Source organism: Hevea brasiliensis, chromosome 11 (genome assembly GCF_030052815.1).
Source record: "Hevea brasiliensis isolate MT/VB/25A 57/8 chromosome 11, ASM3005281v1, whole genome shotgun sequence".
NCBI lineage: Eukaryota > Viridiplantae > Streptophyta > Magnoliopsida > Malpighiales > Euphorbiaceae > Hevea > Hevea brasiliensis.
The window spans coordinates 5,173,221-5,194,005 of NC_079503.1; the positions used below are offsets into that span (position 1 = coordinate 5,173,221).

At 35.9% G+C, this 20,785-nt stretch overlaps 2 protein-coding genes across 3 annotated transcripts; both read right to left on the reverse strand.

Moving 5' to 3' along the window:
* Positions 1-4,697: 4,697 nt before the first annotated feature.
* On the reverse strand, positions 4,698-15,616 carry LOC110656158 (DNA repair protein recA homolog 3, mitochondrial). 2 transcript variants are annotated; one of them, XM_021812778.2, is made up of 8 exons: positions 15,388-15,616; positions 15,080-15,137; positions 14,295-14,512; positions 13,760-13,847; positions 13,199-13,404; positions 12,832-12,978; positions 11,771-11,905; positions 4,698-5,574 (listed from the first exon to the last, which is right to left on the reverse strand). In XM_021812778.2, exons 1-8 carry the CDS (start codon positions 15,469-15,471, stop codon positions 5,188-5,190), a joined length of 1,323 nt encoding a protein of 440 aa, XP_021668470.2. In that variant the 5' UTR covers positions 15,472-15,616; the 3' UTR covers positions 4,698-5,187. The 2 variants fall into 2 exon arrangements, with proteins under 2 accessions (XP_021668470.2, XP_021668471.2); XM_021812779.2 differs by having other exon boundaries at positions 13,232-13,404; positions 15,388-15,615.
* A 774-nt stretch (positions 15,617-16,390) lies between these two features.
* LOC110656159 (nucleosome assembly protein 1;2) lies at positions 16,391-20,607 on the reverse strand. Its single transcript, XM_058129730.1, has 12 exons — positions 20,425-20,607; positions 20,292-20,335; positions 20,116-20,211; positions 18,697-18,789; positions 18,323-18,410; positions 18,169-18,230; positions 17,884-18,068; positions 17,585-17,762; positions 17,454-17,497; positions 17,072-17,258; positions 16,951-16,968; positions 16,391-16,783 (listed from the first exon to the last, which is right to left on the reverse strand). Exons 1-12 carry the CDS (start codon positions 20,468-20,470, stop codon positions 16,715-16,717), a joined length of 1,110 nt encoding a protein of 369 aa, XP_057985713.1. The 5' UTR covers positions 20,471-20,607; the 3' UTR covers positions 16,391-16,714.
* Between the last annotated feature and the right edge of the window lie 178 nt (positions 20,608-20,785).

Consider the following 20,785-nt stretch of genomic DNA (forward strand, 5'->3'; position numbering starts at 1 on the left):
AAGGGACAAAAAAAAAATGAAATTTCAAAAATATCTCCATTCATGAAGAAAAATTATTTTCCAATAAAAATATTTAGAGAAATATGTTTCAAACAATTTTTTAATAATTTCTTTCTTAATTTATATATTTTTAAAATTAAAAAAAAAATTAAGAGAGGGAAATAGTTTTTAAAATTTTACTTACATATTTATAGACCTTTAAATATTTTTCTAACTATTAATTAATGAAGTAAATAAATCTCCACATACTGCTAACCAATATATGCCTGCCTGAGAATCTCCATTCTTGTGCAGATAAGCAGCTGAGATTGCTCTTTGCAGGAAGGGATGCAACGAACGAGCCATAAATACTGGCAGCAGTCTTTACTCCCAAAGAAACCCTATATAGCAAGCTTCTACTCAGAATTAGAGAAGATAATACTCAATACTGATCTATGTAATGAACTAAGTTGAAGAACATTAGGTCTTTGTAATCTACTTTGATGGGGATGTTAGAGTTAGGGAGAGTAGCCGTCTCACGACTTGTGGCCATGACAACGTTGCTGAAGGACTTGCAACAAAAGCTAGCGCCCTTAGGACTCCGGCAACAGTTATTACTGATGCTGATAATTCTGGATCTGGCATCCTTTTACCCTGCTGAATAGGGTAGAAGGGATAAGGGATGCCGGGATGATTATTATTTATTGTTAATATTATTGGACAATTTTTCTTTTTAATTTTTACTTTAAATGTTTAGACATATGGATTTAAGAATTTTAAATTACTATTTCATATATAATTTTAGGATAAATATTCTCAGATTCGGTGAAATTTACAACTTTTAAAATCAAGTAATTAATTTTTGACATTTTAATAAATTTATAAATTAGTTTTCGTAGTTATAATGCCAATTAAGTTATCATTAATTCTAGAAAAAAAAAAGTCATTAACTTCATTTTTAATTTAAAAATTTAGTCCCTCAAATTTTATTTTTTTAATAATTTAATTCATAAAATTTTATTTTATTAATAATTTAACATCTGTATTTTTAGAATGTGAATCCATTAAATTTAAAAAAAATTAAATTTAAATTATTAAAAATATGAATTAATTATTTTAAAGTCCTTAAGAATTTTAATTAATTATAAAATCATCCATATATTCTACTAATTGATTCTTAAATATTATAATTATTTACAAATAAAAACTTATGATTTTGTGAAATTCTATTTCATTATTATTTTTGTCACGACCCAACCTATGGGCCGGACCGGCACTAGGACCTGGGCCAGCCTAAAGCCCCCGAGGCCCGTAGTAAGCCTAACTGTTCATTTACCCAATGCTGAGGCCCATTTGGGCCCAATTTCAAGAAAACAAACGGACAGAGTCCGGCCATAAAATGGACTTACCAACGGGGAGTTTTTGACTCACCCGACCTGTAAACACAATAAACAATCCATTGGGGAGCTCAGCTCACCCTCCACATACTCATCAACATAATAATAAATGGGAGCTCAGCTCCCTCATCCAATCCATCAAAACAGACTTAAAATATTAAGTTTACAGGTCCAACATGATAATAATATTACAGACCAAATTCAAATAATTACTGCTAACACATGCGGAAATTCTAGGAGTAATTAAAATTACACAAATATTAATAAACAACCTGCGAAGTAGAAAGGCAGGTTAACTCAGAACAAAATATCCTCCTGTGGCCTGTAAAAATTTTTGAACAGGAGTGAGCGTTCGACTCAGAGAGTAAAATATCAATTTTAACCATAATCTCTATAACTATCTATAACTAATGCACCCTGTAGAGTGAAATGCAACATCAACATCATATACACATCATAGCATCAAAAGGTAATTTGGAGCACTCACACCCTGTAGCATCAATCATAATATATTAGAGCCGATCCCTATCTGACTCTCTTAAATCCAACCTGGTGCCAAAGAACTCAAGCCGGACTTTCGCAATAAACCAAATCGAGGGTCCCAGAAGAACTCAAGCCGTGACTACCCTCGAAGGAACGGGTCCCAAGAAGAACTCAAGCCGTGACTACCCCGCCCTATCCATAGTCCACACCACATCACGCCAACGCACGCACACTGCTCCAAATTACCACAACAACACTCATGGCACATTAACAGTTATGAATGCAACATAATTCGTGCCTAGAGTTTAACTACATAAATATATGCATATAAGTGATGCATGGGCATGCTTAAACATATAATAATAGTGAAATTACAATTAAAATTAATATTTTACTCACAGACTTGACGATGGTCACTGAGGCGGCTGGGCGGAGGAAGAAGGCTGTCCCGGCTCACCTGACAATTATATTACAATTATTTAATACAATCTGACTCAATACAAACAAAGAAAAAGATCAATTACGTCCTAAGTCGTGCCGAAAATCCGGCAGAGTCTCCCCTATACCTAGGACCTACCCAACCTGCAAAAGGGTTCAAAACACACTCCTATACTCACAATTCATATATCCACAGTTCAATCATATCACACAGCCCCTCCTAGGCCCATCAAATCAGTCATCCATCACAATACGCGAAATTTCAATTTAGTCCTTATTATTGATCATTTTTGCAAAAACTGCCCAAACAAGCTCTAAAAATTATAAAACTTTGCCCCGCGGTCCTTAGCAATATTACTAAGCTATTGCAAAAAGAATCGTAATTTTCTAAGCTACCACGAATATTTTATGGATTTTTAATCCTATTTAAGCACTAGAAAATTACGAAAAAAACAAGGTTCAGGTTTACCTTTGCCGATTCCGACTTCGGGAACGCGCTCGGGACGTCTGACAATGGGGGGCTAGCCAAAACCTCGGTCCAATCCGGAGACTTTTTCCCAGTGCATGCGGCGAAATTTGCGAACCGGTCAATCGCCGAATTTCCGCGAATCGAGGATACCTACACGAAGCCCATAACACGGGGGTTAGTACATAAATTTTTTAGAATTTTCTAAGCTCATTTAATGGTCGAAAATACACCGCGGTTCCGTGGGACCCAGAAAAGGTGTCGGAAAAATTTGAAATTTATGTCGTTGCGAAGCTCTCGACGAATGGAGCGTGCTGGTGGCCTCGGTTTCCTTGTGGGATTCACGGTTTTCGAGAAATCTAGCCCAAAAGTCGAAATGGGCTAAAATCTTCCCGAGCAAAAATCGGACAATCCGCTCGATGGATTTCGGCGTTCTTGGTGTCTATGGAAAGCTCTCGCCGAGTAGATGATTTTGGACACAAGACCCAGTCCAATCGGTGGCCGGATCGACCGGATTTGGTCGGGGAAGCCGAAACGCCGCGCGCGCGAGGAAGGGAGATCGCACGCGTTTTCCAGGCGTGCTACCGGGCCGATACCGGGAGGCGGCGCCGGCGAGGGGAGGACGCAGGGGAGGCGGCTGGCCGGCGGCAGGGGAGGGGAGGAGAGAGAAACGAGAGAGAGAAGAGGGGAGAGCCATCGCGCGCGGGAGAAGAAAAAGGAAGAAGGAAAAGGGCCGGTCCGATTCGACCGGTCCGATCCGGTCCGGTTCGATTCGAAATACAAAATTTTGAATTTTTTACTCTGCCTCGGGACCGAAAACGAGGTCCAAAAATTCCGAAAAAAATTCCATAAAACTCAGAAAAATACGTAGACTCCAAATATATTTTTAGTTTTACCACGTGGTTTTTAAATTAATTTTTAAAAATCATCAAAGTTTATATTTTCGGAAAATCGAACTCGATTTTTAAAATCCGAAAAATCTCAGAAAAATTCATAAAATTCAAATAAAATTAAAATACCAAAAATACTCATAAATAATAAAATTTTGGGGTGTTACAATTTTAATAATATATATATATATATATATATTCATAATATTTTCATGTATTATATTACATTGCTACTTGTACAAAAAGAAAAATAAAACAAATAAAATACGAACATGGATGCAAATTGTTAACAGAATAATGCGGTAAAGATTAAATTACTTTTGGATTGAAAATAGAGCTAAAAATATTTTATATTTTTGCTGAATTCAATGAAAATTATCAGTGATTCTAGTAGCAAGGATTAATTTAGAGATTTATTAAAATGTCAAATATTGAATTGTTTGGTCTTAAAATTATAAGTATTAAATTATAGGTTTAACCAAATCTCAAGCACTAAATTGTCAATAAAATAAAAATCTCAATGATTAAATTGTTTTCATATTAAAAATAGAGTTAAAAGTATTTGGTTATTTTTTATAAAATTAATAATAATTTAACTAAAATTCCAATGGCATGGATTAATTTATGGATTCATCAAAATATTAAGAATTAAATTATTTAGTTTTAAAATTACATAATGAAGTTATAGGTTTAACTAAATTTCAGAAATTAAGCAATAATTTATCCATAATTTTATTTTAAATGATTGCTACGCCAGTGTTAGCAATTTGCATTAGTAAGAAAATTTTTTGAGCCCAGTAATAAATAATTAGTTGTACATTAGCTACATAAGTAACATGGATAAATTGCGAATTGATGTGATTTAAAATTATAATAAAAATATATTTCTAAACTGTCAAGGCAATTACGAGAAGCTAAAAAAAGAAGGAAAAAAAAAAGAGAGAGAGAGAAAGAGACAGACACTGAGGCAATTACGAGAAGGATAAGGTGGCTTAAAGCATTTCTTTCAATACGAGTTCCATTGAGCCTGCTTTTTGTTATCGATTCAATAATCAAATAAATATTCTGGTGATATAGATGGCTTTCATGATCATAAAATGTGACTGCCTTCTGCCTAAAACATAAATACCGCTATGCCATAGTGCCCTCGATACAGAAAATAATGCAGAGGTAGCAACAAATTACATTGTGCTTAAGTTGTTCTGGTTCACATGTATAATAGAGTTGGATATCTAAAGAAATTTTGTGCCTGGCCTGCTTGGAGTTACTTCTTTTGGAAGCCACAAAAATTAACCTGCTCTGCCCGAAAATTTACACTATCAACTTAAACACATTTAACTTGCAAAGCTATCATTTGTACGCTCTAGCCCATATGAATATATAAGCAATGATAGCTTGTGATTAGAAAGCAATGGCCTTTCATATTAATAAGCAGGAAATGGGGACTGCAGGATTACAGGATCCCTTGGAAATCTGAATTGAATCTAGCAGGATAACCTCAATCTAAAATTTGATGTATTTGCAGTTTTGCACACTACGCTTCTACTGCAGTAACTGCTTCTTCATCAGTAGAGTCGGGTGATATGATTTCTTCTATAGGTTCTCCACAAGTAGCTTCTGTTCCCTCTTCCTTACTTGAGCCGAAATCAAGTAGCTCTTGCCTGAGCTTTATCACAAGTTCTTCCCGTGCAACATCATTTTCAGCCAGAAACCGTCTAAGGGCTTCCCTCCCATGGAAATTCTTACCATTATAATTGTAAAATGAACCAGCCTTGCCAAGGAATTTGTGTTTTACTCCCAAATCTATGATCTCTGATTCCCGGCATATTCCCTTTCCAAACTCAAGTTCAAATTGGAAAGTTTTAAATGGGGGAGCAAGCTTATTCTTTACAATCTTCACTTGAACTTTACTTCCTACAGTCTGCAAAACACTGAAGTATCAAACATTGAAATAAGAAAGAGAAAGCATGGCAAGATTCAGTGTAATCAAGAAATGCATACGTGTTGGTCAATTTGACCTAAAGACCTACAAGCCCACTCCACCTCAACTTTTTCGGGCATGTGGCTTATGTAGAAAACATCTAGGTCAACTAGAAAACTGGTCCCACCCTAAATACACGGTCAATATATTGGTAAATTAACAAGAGATTTTACTGGTCAACTTGACTGCAAAAAGAATTAACAGCAATTATCAGTCTTCTACATCACATTCTCTTCTTATACAGGCCAAGTATATACCAGTGAAAACACTACTATAGATGCAGCAATTTGCAATTCATAGAATTCCATTCCATTATTTGAATTACTTTAGCCCTCTTTACTTTTGCAGTCTTCATAGATCAAAGATCATATCCTCTTCAGGCAACTCCATACACCAAGATGCATCCTTGCACAAACTGTACTTTGTTGAAAACACAAAAATATGTCTGGGATCAAATGCTACATACTTTTTCTAGGCAATTCCACCACATGATATGACATTGTTTTTTTAATTTCAAATGGAAGGAAAGTAGAGGCACTTCAAAACATGTTTCAGACTCTCGCCATGGGAAGCCAATAGCTCATGCAAATTTTACAACATTCAAACAAGTATGGGGTAAAATCACAAAAAAGTTTTCTTCAATAGTGGCGCATCGACTACGTCATGATACTTCTATCTCTCTCAATCAATTTGGTTTCATGCTTGGTCGTTCAACTATGAAAGTGATCTTTCTCATTAGAAGCTTGATGGAGAAATATATAAATGTGAAGAAAGATCTACAATTCAACTCAACTCAACTAAGCCTTTATCCCAAAAATTTGGGGTCGGCTATATGGATTCACTTTTTCCACTCTGAACGATTTTGAGTTAAATCCTCAGAAATGTGTAATGCTTCTAAGTCATGTTGTACTACTCTACTCCAAGTCAATTTAGGTCTACCCCTTTTTTTCTTTCTATCCTTTAACCTAATGTGCTCTACTTGTCTAACTGGAGCCTCCGTATGTCTACGCTTCACATGACCAAACCATCTCAATCTCCCTTCTCTCAACTTATCTTCAATTGGCACCACTCCTACCTTTTCTCTAATACTTTCATTACGGACTTTATCTAGTCTAGTATGGCCACTCATCCACCTTAACATTCTCATATCTGCAACTCTTATCTTAGATGCATAGGACTCTTTCAGTGCCCAACACTCACTACCATATAACATAGCCGGTCGTATGGCTGTACGGTAAAATTTTCCTTTTAATTTATTGGGAATCTTACGATCACATAAAACTCCCGTGGCACGTCTCCACTTCAACCATCCGGCTTTAATCTTATGACTAACATCCTCCTCACATCCCCCATCTACTTGAAGGACTGAGCCTAGATATTTAAAGTGATTACTTTGGGACAGTACCACTCCATTCAAACTAACTCCTTCCCTATCACCAATTTGGCCTTCACTGAACTTGCAATGCATGTATTCTGTCTTCGTTCTACTTAACTTAAAACCCTTTGACTCTAGAGTACTTCTCCAAAGTTCTAACTTCCTATTGACTCCTTCTTGTGTCTCATCTATCAGAACAATATCATCCGCAAACATCATGCACCAAGGAATACTCTCTTGTATATGTTTCGTCAGTTCATCTAAAACTAATGTGAAAAGGTAAGAGCTTATGGCTGATCCTTGGTGTAATCCAATTGAGATCGGAAAATCTCTTATGTCCCCTCCCACTGTGCGCACAATAGTAGTTGCTCCTTGTAGAAAGAGATGATTCTCGTTGATTTCAATTAATCTGTACATGGGTATTTATATACAATTGATTCCTATAATTGTGTTATACTAATTAGGAATAAATCCTAAATAAGAAATCCTAAATAGGAATACAGAATACAGAATATACACAGAAATAATATAATGATTGACTTTCCATAACACTCCCCCTCAAGTTGGAGCATAGATGTTAATCATGCCCAACTTGTTACAAATGTAGTCAATCCTAGCTCCATTCAGAGCTTTTGTGAAAATATCTCCTAACTGCTCTCCAGTTTTGATATGTCCTGTTGAGATGATCTGTTGTTGAATCTTTTCACGAACAAAGTGACAATCAATCTCAATATGTTTGGTCTGCTCATGAAATACCGGATTAGAAGCAATATGGAGAGCAGCTTGATTATCACACCACAATTTCGCAGGCAGGGGGGTCTTAAAACCTGTCTCATATAGTAATTGAAATATTCACATTACCTCACATACTGATTGTGCCATGGCTCTGTATTCGGATTCAGCACTAGATCGAGAAACTACACTCTGCTTCTTGCTTTTCCAAGACACCAAATTTCCTTCAACAAAAACGCAATATCTAGTAGTTGACCTCCTATCAACCTTAGATCCAGCCCAGTCGGCATCTGAAAAACATTCAACATTCAAATGCCCATGATTACCATATAACAAACCTCTTCCTGGAGCTCCCTTCAGATAGCACAAGATTTGTCCCAAGGCTTCCCAATGAGCAACAGTTGGGGAAGACATAAACTGACTTACCACACTAACGGCATAAGCAATGTCAGGACGAGTGACAGTAAGGTAGTTCAATTTTCCTACCAATCTCCTGTATCTCTCTGGATCTTCAAACAACTCCTGATACCATGTAGAAAGAGATGATTCTCGTTGATTTCAATTAATCTGTACATGGGTATTTATATACAATTGATTCCTATAATTGTGTTATACTAATTAGGAAGAAATCCTAAATAAGAAATCCTAAATAGGAATACAGAATACAGAATATACACAGAAATAATATAATGATTGACTTTCCATAACACTCCATACATATCTTTCAATACTTGTATGTACCTAATAGATACCCTCTTTTGTTCTAACACATTCCATAAGACCTCTCTTGGAACATTATCATAAGCCTTCTCCAAATCAATAAAAACCATGTATAGATCTTTCTTCCCATCTCTATATTTCTCCATCAAGCTTCTAATGAGAAAGATCGCTTCCATAGTTGAACGACCGGGCATGAAACCAAATTGATTGAGAGAGATAGAAGTATCATGACGTAGTCGATGCTCCACAACTCTCTCCCACAACTTCATAGTATGGCTCATGAGTTTAATTCCCCTATAGTTTGAGCAACTCTGTATGTCTCCCTTATTTTTAAAAATTGGTACTAAAATACTCTTCCTCCATTCATCAGGCATTTTCTTTGAGTTTAGAATCTTATTAAATAATTTAGTTAACCATGCCACTCCCATATCTCCCAAATACTTCCACACTTCAATTGGTATTTCATCGGGTCCACAGGCTTTACCCACTTTCATTCTCTTAAGTGCTTCCTTTACTTCTAAAGATCTTATCCTTCTAGTATAATTTACATTCTTTTCTATTGTTCTATAATCTATATTCACGCTATTTCCATTTTGACTATTATTAAAGAGATCATTAAAATAATTTCTCCATCTTTCTTTAATGTCCTCATCTTTCACCAACACTTTTCCTTCTTTATCCTTAATGCACCTAACTTGATTGAGATCTTGACATTTTCTTTCTTTACTCCTTGCTAATCTATAAATATCTTTCTCCCCTTCTTTAGTTCCAAGTTTCTCATATAACTTTTCAAAGGCCTGTGCTCTTGCTTGACTAACTGCCTTTTTTGCCTCTTTCTTTGCTATATTGTACTGTTCATATGCCTCATTATTATCACATTTAGGTAATTTCTTATACCATTCCCTTTTTCTCTTCACTGCCTTTTGTACTTCCTCATTCCACCACCATCTCTCTTTTGAGGATGGTCCATGTCCTTTAGACTCTCCAAGTACTTTTCTAGCTACTTCTCTAATCTTTGATGCCATCTATATCCACATATCATTGGCCTCCATATCTAGCTTCCATACTTCGGACTTGAGAAGCTCATTTTTGAACTTCACTTGCTTTACTCCTTTGAACTCCCACCACTTTGTTCGAGCTACACTATTTCTTCTGACCTTACTTGAATTGTTCCTAAACTTGACATCCAAGACCACCAACCTATGTTGACTTGTTAAAGCCTCTCCTGGAATGACCTTGCAATCCTTGCATAGAGCTTTATTTGTCTTCCTGGTTAAGAGAAAGTCGATTTGGCTTCTATGTTGCCCACTTTTGAAAGTCACTAAATGTGACTCTCTTTTTATAAAGTAGGTATTTGCTAGTATTAGGTCGTATGCCATAGCAAAATCCAGGATGCTTTTTCCCTCCTCATTTCGACTGCCAAAACCAAAACCTCCATGAACATTCTCATAACCTTGCCTATCACTTCCTACATGTCCATTCAAATCTCCACCAATGAAAACATTCTCTTCATTCGGTATGCTTTGCATTAAATCATCCATATCTTCCCAAAACCTTTGTTTACTCTCACTGTCTAGTCCTATTTGTGGGGCATAAGCACTAACTATATTTATTGTTTCTCCTTCTAGTACTAGCTTTACTAGTATAATTCTATCTCCTACTCTTTTCACAGCTACTACTGCGTCTTTCAATGTTCTGTCTATGATTATAACCACTCCGTTCTTGTTTCTCTCCTTTCCGGTAAACCACAGTTTGTACCCTGAATTACCCACTTCCTTACTTTTCTCTCCTACCCATTTAGTCTCCTGAATGCAAGCAATATTCACCCTTCTCCTTTCCAAGGTATCCACAAGCTCCATTAATTTTCCTGTAAGTGATCCAACATTCCAAGTACCAACCCTGATCCTCCTCCTATCCTGCTCCTTCCTAATTGGTCTCCTTCTATGATATCTTCTATTGTTTTCTATGTCTATCTTGTGTTCTGTTCCACTATTTGTTCTACTATCTGTCCTATGGACTAACTTTTTTACCCACACCCGTCCATAATGTGGGAACCCTTGCTCACTTAACACCACACCCGGGCGTCGGCATGGCGCGTCGCTTTCGGTGAACGCCCTACACCCTTGCATATTTATCACTACACCCGGGCTCCGATGTAGCGCGTCGTTAGTGTTCTTATTGATTTGGAGAAGGCTTATGATAGTGTTCCAAGAGATGTCTTATGGAGTGTATTAAAACAAAAGAGGGTATCTATTAGGTACATACAAGTGTTGAAAAATATGTATGAATAAGTAACTACTACTGTGCACACGAGATTTTTCGATCTCAATTAGATTACACCAAGGATCAGCTATAAGCCCTTACCTTTTTATATTAGTTTTAGATGAATTGACGAAACATATACAAGAGAGTACTCATTGGTGCATGATGTTTGCGGATGATATTATTCTGATAGATGAGACGCGAGAAGGAGTCAATAGAAAGCTAGAGCTTTGGAGAAGTACTCTAGAGTCAAAGGGCTTTAAGTTAAGTAGAAGGAAGACAGAATACATGCATTGCAAGTTCAGTGAAGGCCAAACTGGTAATAGGGAAGGAGTTAGCTTGGATGGAGTGGTACTATCCCAAAGTAATCACTTTAAATATCTCGGCTTAGTTTTTCAAGTAGATGGAGGATGTGAGGAAGATGTTAGTCATAGAATTAAAGCCGAATGGTTGAAGTGGAGACGTGCCACGAGAGTTTTATATGATCGCAAGATTCCCAATAAGTTGAAAGGAAAATTTTAACGTACAGCTATGCGACCGGCTATGTTATATGGTAGTGAGTGTTGGGCACTGAAGGAGTCGTATGGGTCTAAGATAAGTGTTGCAGAGATGAGAATGTTAAGGTGGATGAGTGGTCATACTAGACTAGATAAAGTCCATAATGATAGTATTAGAGAAAAGGTAGGAGTGATGCCAATTGAAGATAAATTGAGAGAAGGGAGATTGAGGTGGTTTGGTCATGTGAAGCGTAGACATACGGAAGTTTCAGTTAGACAAGTAGAGTACATTAAGTTAGAGGATAGAAAGAAAAAAAAGAGTAGACCTAAATTGACTTGGAGGAGAGTAGTACAACATGACCTAGAAGCATTACACATTTCTGAGGATTTAACTCAAAATCATTTAGAGTGGAGAAAGTGAATCCATACAGACGACGTGAATCCATACAAACGACCCCAAATTTTTAGGATAAAGGCTTAGTTGAGTTAAGATGAGTTGAGTTGAGTTAATTACAAATTCACAAATTAACAAAAAGATAAATTGCCATACCTCTTCTCCCTTCTTTATAAGCCCCACCCTTTTTATGTTCAAACGCACAGAAGCATAGAACTTCAAAGCATTACCGCCACAAGTTACTTCAGTTGGCCCACCAAATCCTCCAAAGGTACTAAGCTTTGATCTCACCTGTCCATAGATGTAAGCAATGAGGGAGTATAATCATTAAGTACATATAAACACATCATGCAGAATTTGCAGACCAATAAAAAACACACATGAGCATGTATGTGCGCCAGTATAAAGCTATGTCAAGACACAAACAAACTTCATATTGAGAATAAGGCAATAATATCAGCAAAAAGCAACTCCCTAATTGATAGCTCACTTCATAATGCTTCTGTCAATATTGGCATTGCCACCTAGGTGACAGAAGTTAAGGTGTTAAATTACATTGAAAAGAGAACATATCAATGTTTCTTTAGAAAGAATACACAAGGAAGAACACTAACAACACATCAAATGACCAATTAAATACTAAAGAAAGGGGATAAACATGGCACACAATTACTTGGCCAAGCTGATTCCAGCCCTAATCACACCAATGCCTCTTGGGTCAAGATTAACCTAGAACCCTAATCATGATCAAGCTCGTTCGGAACAATAATTTGGGGCTTGAAGAAAGGAAAGAATATGCTGCATGCAAATTGGGGCAATCATGCTTTTTTCACAGCAGATTAGCAACCAGCCAAACCAATCACAACAACAAACTAAATTTAGTGATTTCCTGAAGTTCAGGAATGTCTAAGCCCAAAATAAAATAAGGATACCGGGAATCCCCAGTGTACAAGGCTCCCCACTTTGTAAAGTTCAGCAGAGGATCATCTACTGTATGCAGCCTTTCCCCCTGCTTTTTTGCAAGGAACCTATTTCCACAAACCCATGGTCTTTTAGTCAAAAACAACCTTACCATTGTGCCAACATTTGCACTCAGAATAATAAGTAGATAATGGCCTTATAGTTCAGCATTAACATTATGCATTTCATGAAGGAACAAGGATTCATATGCAACCAAGGCATATGAATTATACAAACCAAAACCTAAATATTCATACTTGATTTATGAAGATCAAAATCGCCTGTGACATTGATAAAGAATGGTTCAATTTGCGCAGCGCCTGGCTCATCAATCTAGCTTGCATTGCCATGTGAGCGTCGCCCATCTCACCATCAAGCTCACTTTTAGGTACAAGGGCAGCAACCTGTCAACAAATATAATAGGTTATTAACAAGTAGAGAACTTGAAATCAAAGAAGTGACTTCAATCCAATAAGCTCAAGCATTATTCAGACTCCATGGCAAAAAAACCTACCTCAGACAGAAAGGTGGCAGAAATAGGGGTGGGGAAGAAAACTGATTCCCTTATTAAACATGTATACATGAGTAGGAAAAAGATAATATAACTAAAAGAGAACACTATACCCTGCAAAAGCTCCAATAACACACTCTACTTACACTGTCAACAACCACAACATCCACAGAACCACTCCGTATAAGCGTGTCCACCAGGCTAAGAGCTTGTTCACCACAATCAGGTTGCGACAGAAGCAAGTTTTCAGTGTTTACTCCAATGGCCTGAGCCAATGAGGAATCAAGAGCATGCTCAGCATCAACAAAAACACAGTAAGCTGCAAAGAGACGGATGTATCAATATCCTGCAAGAACAGTCAAGTCTAGATATACAAAATTCTTTTTCATTTAAAATCCACTGAAGCAATTTATATTAGCAGATGCTAGAGAATGACCAAATTAATTCCTCAAAGTAGCAGAACACACAAATTAAATCATCTTGACAACAAATAATGGATAACATGAACATTTGGGTTTACTTTTCTCCCCAACCCACCACAACAACCAAATGTAATTGTCATTATCAAGATTTAAGTTCAGGACACCTATGTCTTGCTATAGGTGTCCAGCACAATCTTATGATTTTTAATACCAAAGAAGGTAAGAAATAATATAGGAGTATCATCACTTAACCTCCTTGCTTCTGCGCTTCAGCAATTACATGTAGAGCAAGAGTGGTTTTCCCAGAAGCCTCAGGACCATAAATCTCCACAACACGCCCCTGCAAAAATCCAATCCAAGGATTCCATGAGCAGCCAATACGTTACATACAATGAACTTTGGATTTTGATTCCCATTCAAATGTAAGCCACAGGCTTTGAGTTTAACAGAGCAGAGAGAAAATAAATCTTGAGTTTGTTAAAGTGGAAAGCAAACATGAATCTTTAATCCCAAAATTTTAGCTAAGGCAGGATAACTACAATTAAATTTTCCATAGCATTCATCTCCTTTAATTATTTCAAACACTAAGATACAGGAGCAACACCTAACAGTTGCAAATATAGGAGATGGGAAGTAAGTAGCATGGAACCAAAGCAGCAAGAAGTCAGAACTTTTTAGAACTAAGAACTGTTTACAGTTTTGGGCTTCCATAAGTGAGAAATTTTACAGATTTAATAGCAAAACATATTTAAGAATTCAAGGCTTTGATGAAAAATCTTCAGTGTACCTTTGGAAGCCCACCAATTCCAAGTGCTATGTCAAGCGCAAAACAACCTGTGGACACCACTGGAACATCTTTTGGAGCAATTGACCGGCCAAACCACATGATAGATCCCTTTCCATATGTGCTAGTAATCTGATCAAGGGCTTGTTGTAAAGCCACCTCTTTCTTGGACAAGTTGTCTTCAGTAGAGTCACTACCATCCAACTTGGATCTTTTCGTACCTTCAAAATATAGAAGTTGAGATTTGTTACCAAATCATAAAGATAAAAATAAATTACCATATCATTAGATCAAATCCAAAGTAAGCATATGACACGAGACAAGAACCCAATTATTCACAAGCTAAAAATTAGAGGAGTAACTAAGCAAGAAGATGCATAAAAGCTATTACTACTCAAAATGATATGAAACCAAAGAAAGATGATAACATATGCACAAGGAAGCTCACAATACCAACAAATTCATTCCCAACCAACACCATTCACAACCATATAAAACCGAGTTTCACATGATTAATACAACCTTCATTTTAGGAATTGCATTCACAAATTGAGACAAAAAAAAATTGACATTGTGAACATTTCAATCCTTGGAATGACTGTTATTGCACATGTCAACCACAGCAACAAATATCCCTGTAATGAGAATTTAACCTTCAATCTTTGTTTCAGGAAGGGTCCTTTGTATGTTATAGACAAAGGTCTAAGGTCTAAGTACCTGCTAAGTTATTTAGGTCTCTTTTTAACATGTTAACACTCAAAAAATAACATGGCATGAATTTTCAGCACCTTTAGTGGCAAAATTGCAACTCTGAGAAGAAGTCCCCAATATTCCCCTCCTTAAAACCTGAAAAAAAAAAGTTACAAAGTTAAAATTAATGATAGTCATAGGTTTGCACTGAAAAACTAAACTAAGTGAATTATCAAAGAAGTGCGAACTAAGTCAAACAGTGGAACCATGCGCATTTCCAGTTTTAAGCAATCGAACATTAAGATTCAGCATTCCTAAAACTTTCACAGTAACCAACCAGAATGCAAATGATCAGATGCCACAGCGAGTGAGAAGAACAGAGGAATGCATTAAGTGAGTAACCTACCTCGGGAGAAAGCAGAGCACGTCTCAGAGAAGAAGCGTTTCGAAGAAGGTTGGCCATGGAATGTTTGCAAAGTACTTTTGTCATGGAAACAGAGAAAAACAGTGAAGGTGAAGCAATAGAGAAATAATTTCAGAAAGAGAAGGAGAAGAGGGAGAGACCCTGCTCTGTTTTTAGGGTTTTAGCCCTGGTCCTACTTGTTTTCCTTTCCCTCCCCTTTTATCTTTTTTGAGCTCTCACACCTGTTTTAATGTTGATTAAGTGAGTTTTTGGGCTTTTTTTTTTTTTCGTTGATTTAATTTTATTTTTTGTTTAAATTATATCATTTTTTATATAATTTTAATTTAATATTATTTATTTTTATTTTTTATTTATAATTTAAATATTAAGTAGTATATTATAATTTTATTAAAATATTTATTCATTGTGAAAAATTATATTTTTTTTACTAATATTTAATATATATCAACTACACTCAATAATTAAATTAAATAGACTTCAACATTTAATATTATATCCAACTATTAAACTAAACAGAATCTAAGCATATTGAAATAAATCCTTTTGCTAATTACGTTAAACAAAATTATATTTTTATCAATGAAAATTACAAATTTAAAATTAATAAAAAACACATAATATAAAATTATACTTTTTCCTTTTCTTAATATAAATTTTCCCACCATAATGATTTTATTTTTAAATTCACCTATTATTTCATTAAAAATATCATAATTAATGATTAAGGTTTAAAATTTTCCAGGGCAATATTGTCATAAAACTATCCTCCCATCTTTCTCAAGAAATTTAAGACAAATGGAAGATTACATCTACTAAAGCACGCAGACCTTATGCTCAGATCAAATAACATGTTCGTTCATGGAGATTATAAAGTATACGCTCTTCATTGCGGTCTCACAAGCAAGATGGATGGCACACTTACGAGCACAGGCTATGAATCAAATAATAAGTAAAATCCACGAATTAAAGCAATGGGCTAAAGATAGAACAGAGAAGTGATTATGAATACAATAATAAGACAAATAGAGGTCGAATATAAAGGAGTTCATGAAACATTCACATCCACCAAAATCCCAGGTGCGGACACATGCACCAACAAAAACAAAGCGCCCCTACTAACTATTTTTTTATCACATTCTCTCCAAAACAAGAGGGTAAAGGGAAAGAAGAAAACTCCAAACCAATTGTTCATCATTACTAACAGATAATAAATTAAATAAAAAATTACACACCCCCCCAAAACTTCAAACCCCTTCCCTTTCTGCTCCCTTGCAAACATCATTGATTCAGCTACTGCAGCTATCCAAATCTATTGTTGCTTGCACTCTGGAGGCCGCTCAGCCTGCTGACCATCCCCAACTTGTGTTCTTCCACTCTTCTATGTTAAGTAACAAGAAATATAAAGACACGGTTAAATTTCATTCAACATGCAATTTGAAAAAAGGAGATTATTATTATTATTATTAAGACGAAGGGGGAGGAGAGAGAGGAATGATCATGAAGGAAAGAAAATTGAAAATTTTGAGCAATTGAATTAGAGACTACCTTGTTTCCAGCTGATGACTGCACCAAATTGGTTATAAACAATGATTAGCATCTTGTCAAATTAAAAACAGGAGGAAAAAGGTAGGAAAAACAACAAGGTAGCAATAAAATCCTGTCAGACCTTTTTGGGTTTGCTTTCATCTTCCTCATCCTCATCCTCATCCTCTTCTTCTTCATCCTCTTCATCATCATCCTCATCAATATCTTCATCCTCATCATCGTCTTCTATTCCAAGCTCATCACCCTGAATAGCCTCACCCGTAAACCACGATACAGCATGAGGGATAATCTTGTCTCGAATGGTTGAACTGAATCAAAATTTTAATAGCAAAAATAAATAAATAAAACAAGTTATTACAGAGGAAAACAATGATGAAAGGCAAAGGGAAAGCAGAGTTTGATAGAATCCCACAACATTATTATTACAGGCCAGGAGCATTACCACCAGGATTAGCACTTGTGAAATCCATCCATGACTAAATGTTATATTATAAAGAACTCACCCAATGTCATAATCTTGTTCCATTTGATTCTGAAGCTCCTCAGCCTAGTCAAGAAGATGGGAAAAAATTAATACATGAAATAAGCAATTAAGTTGTCATTTCATTTATAAAATGTAATGATGTTGCCGTACAGTATCTTCATCAATATCTTCATCATCTTCAGGGACTTGAGGCGGATTAAAGAAGTTGAAGAAACTTTCGCAATCCTCAGTTTTAGTAATTGGCTTGGCATTCTTTGATCCCTTTTTAGGCTTCTTCTTAAGAAGTTTCTGTGTTAAGCATTTTCCTGGATACCATTCAATCTCCGTCCTACAAATAACCAGTTACCAACCAGACTTCAGTTATGAAATCAACTAGAAAATGAAATGCTTTCTTGACAATCTAATTGCAAAAAATAGCTAATAAAGTTATCTACATAAACAAAAGTTACCCTATTGCTTTCTCAAGAATGGGCTCATCTTCATCAATCATGTGATATGTCTTTGTCAAAACAGTGTTCTTGAAATGAGGGTTGGGATCAAAGAAGAACTCAAGCTTGAATCCCTTGGGATTGTCTATTCTACACCATTTAATATCCCTAAGGTACTTGAGAGCTCCTTCATCACGATCAGTTATCTGATTCAAAAGATAAGAGAAAACAATTACAACCATGAATCAAAAAAAATCCAACCTCATAACAAGTAATACAGCAAAACATCGCATTTCAATAACAGACCTCCTCAGCTAACACTTCATTGTTCTTCATTGCAATAAGCCAAAAATCAGGCACACCCTTTTCTGTGTCAAACAGATTAAAATATCAGGCTACGGAAAATTGCCAATTGAATGGAAAAAGAAAAGGCCATACTTGGATAATGTTTAGAAGGTACCTTCAGCAGCTTTATCCCCCTCTTGGTCCATTGCTGCTTCGTTTGTAGCACCATCAACTTCTACAGTGCCATTCACAATCTCATATCTCTGCAAGCAATATTGCCATAGCATTGCAGGGTAAGAAAACAAAAATAAAATAACTACAAATAGCATCTATGCAAGCATAGCGGAATCATTATGCGCAGCAAAACAAGATCATGCTAAATTAAGGATGATACGATGAAAGATGCAACAAGAAGAAAAAGTCAATATTCAATGCTAATACCCTGGAAGCCTTCTCCATGCCTTACTAAATAGAGCAAAAAAGAGTGTGCAAGTCCTTGTGTCCAGCTGGGAATGCTGGCAGGTTTTCAAATGATGATCAGAATCATACCTTGGTATACAATGGTTGGTACAATTTTTGATATTTGGCTTCAAGTGCTGCTCTCTCCTCAAAGAATTTTGCCTCTAATTCATCATGTTGGCTCTGTACATCAAGAAATCTTTATATATTTGAACAAATGTTTTCTCATCAAGTGTTCATGCAGGAATGAGAGCAAATCAAGAGCAAACGGAATGGAGAAACATGCAACACCCACACAAAAAAAAAAAAAGGAATAACCATAGCCAAAATGAATTTTCCTCAACTTTGCAAACAAAATTATAATTCTAATATTTCCACAATTCTAGGATCCAATAAGCCTTTAAGCCTAATCAGCATATTTCTAAGCTCTATACTAGCTAGGGGTGGCCAACAGGGCTGAACCGGACCAAAACCAGCAGCTCCATTAGGGTCCCCCCTGTTTTGGTTCCAGTTTGATTAAATCCAACAGTTGAAATTTTTTCCAAATTTTTTTTAAAGAAAAAATCCAGTTTTGGCTAGGAACTGAACTGTTTCAATGCTGGTTTTCGTCAATGACAATCCGATTTTGACCAATTCCAGTCCGGTTCCAATTCTGAACTCACCACTGGATGGGTCTAGTAGCAGCATCGATGAAGTGCCAATTCATCTGAAACTAATAATGCAGTAAATAAAACTGGACACTTTGCCTCAATACTTAACCTTCCAAGGCTATAGCATGTTTTCCAAAAGACATGAGAAACACAAACACCAGAATAAAGGGATAAAGAGTTGCAACAAAATTGGAATGCATACATTCTGATATAGAAATTGGGTTTCAAGGCCAGTACATCATACTGTATGCATAATATAAGTAGTATACTCTAAATAAATTAAGAAGATTGAAAACCCAAGAACATTTGAGTAGGTCCTTATTTAGGGACCAATCAACATTATGTTGCAAGAGTGGATTGTTCAATTGATGCCAATGAGCTTCCTTTTTTCAGCTAGCAGAATTAAGTATTTAGGTGGTTCCATTTGTGTTCAATCCTTTTCATGCACATGTTTGATGTTGAAACTGAAACATCGGAACATATAATGTCATGTAGCCAACAATATCAAATGCACAACAAACACATATAAATCCATTTCATTGTCTTCCACAAATGGGAAACTCAGAATGTGAACTCGCTAGCATATATATATATATATATATATATATATATATATATATATATATATATATATATATATAATTCTGAAATAACTTTTACATCAAAAGAGAAAATTTTGCACAACTCAATTAATCAAGTAAACCTTATCCACCCATAATATACATATATATTGGACATAAACAATATTCAATCAATGTAACAAATCTAACAAATTAATTGAATGCAAGACCTCAAAAACAAAGTGAGTGCATAAAAATAACACCAAAGGAATAATCAGATTTTCCTAATAAAGACATGCCTGGATCTCCCTTAGGAACTCAACGCGCTTTCTCACGTTTGGAGATAGACTCTCAATCATGTCAGTGTGCTGACCAGCTAGAGTTTGTAGTTTATTCTGCTTAAACAACAGTTACCCAGTTAACCAATCTATCAGCGAATCAAATAGAAACTAAAAGAACAGAATAAGTAACTAACCTTGAGCGCGTTAACAAGGCCCGCCCGATCCTCTTCGTTAAGAACTACGAAAACAAGAGATTATAGCAATAAAAAAAATTAGAGAGAGATAAATTCAAAAAGACAGTAAGGGATTTTTAGAGAGGGATATTACCGGCACTGAGATCGGCCATGCTCAGGTTATCTTTGTCGTTGCTCATGTTTGGAGTTTATATAAAGAATTAGTGAGACAAAGGAGAGGTAAGGTAGAGCTAAAACCCTAGATTGGGTATGTAAACAGAAGGGAAGAGGCGAAAGGTGCTAAGAGAGAGCCGTCTAAAACCGAAACCCTCATTTAAATACCCACCCCCATCTCCTCCCTCTCTTTAAGAAAACAAAAGATAAAATAACTAGTGTTATAGCGAGCGGCAGTGAATATTTGTACAATTTAAAAAATAATACAATCCCTTGGAATTAATAAGCAAAAGCAAAAATAAAACAAAACTCATTATTTTCAGAAGGCTTCTCTTATTTTA

Bases quoted from the DNA above. Each gene is read 5' to 3' on its own strand.
- LOC110656158 (XM_021812778.2), bottom strand. From the start codon at position 15,471: ATGACAAAAGTACTTTGCAAACATTCCATGGCCAACCTTCTTCGAAAC. The intron at 13,848-14,294 runs GTACACTGAAGA...GGATTTTTGCAG, and splicing joins GAATTGGTGGGCTTCCAAAG to GGGCGTGTTGTGGAGATTTA. The intron at 13,405-13,759 runs GTTAAGTGATGA...GTCTCTTTGCAG, and splicing joins TGAAGCGCAGAAGCAAGGAG to CTTACTGTGTTTTTGTTGAT.
- LOC110656159 (XM_058129730.1), bottom strand. From the start codon at position 20,470: ATGAGCAACGACAAAGATAACCTGAGCATGGCCGATCTCAGTGCCG. The intron at 20,212-20,291 runs GTTAGTTACTTA...TTGTTTAAGCAG, and splicing joins GCCTTGTTAACGCGCTCAAG to AATAAACTACAAACTCTAGC. The intron at 18,231-18,322 runs GTACCTTCTAAA...TGTTTGACACAG, and splicing joins GGGGGATAAAGCTGCTGAAG to AAAAGGGTGTGCCTGATTTT.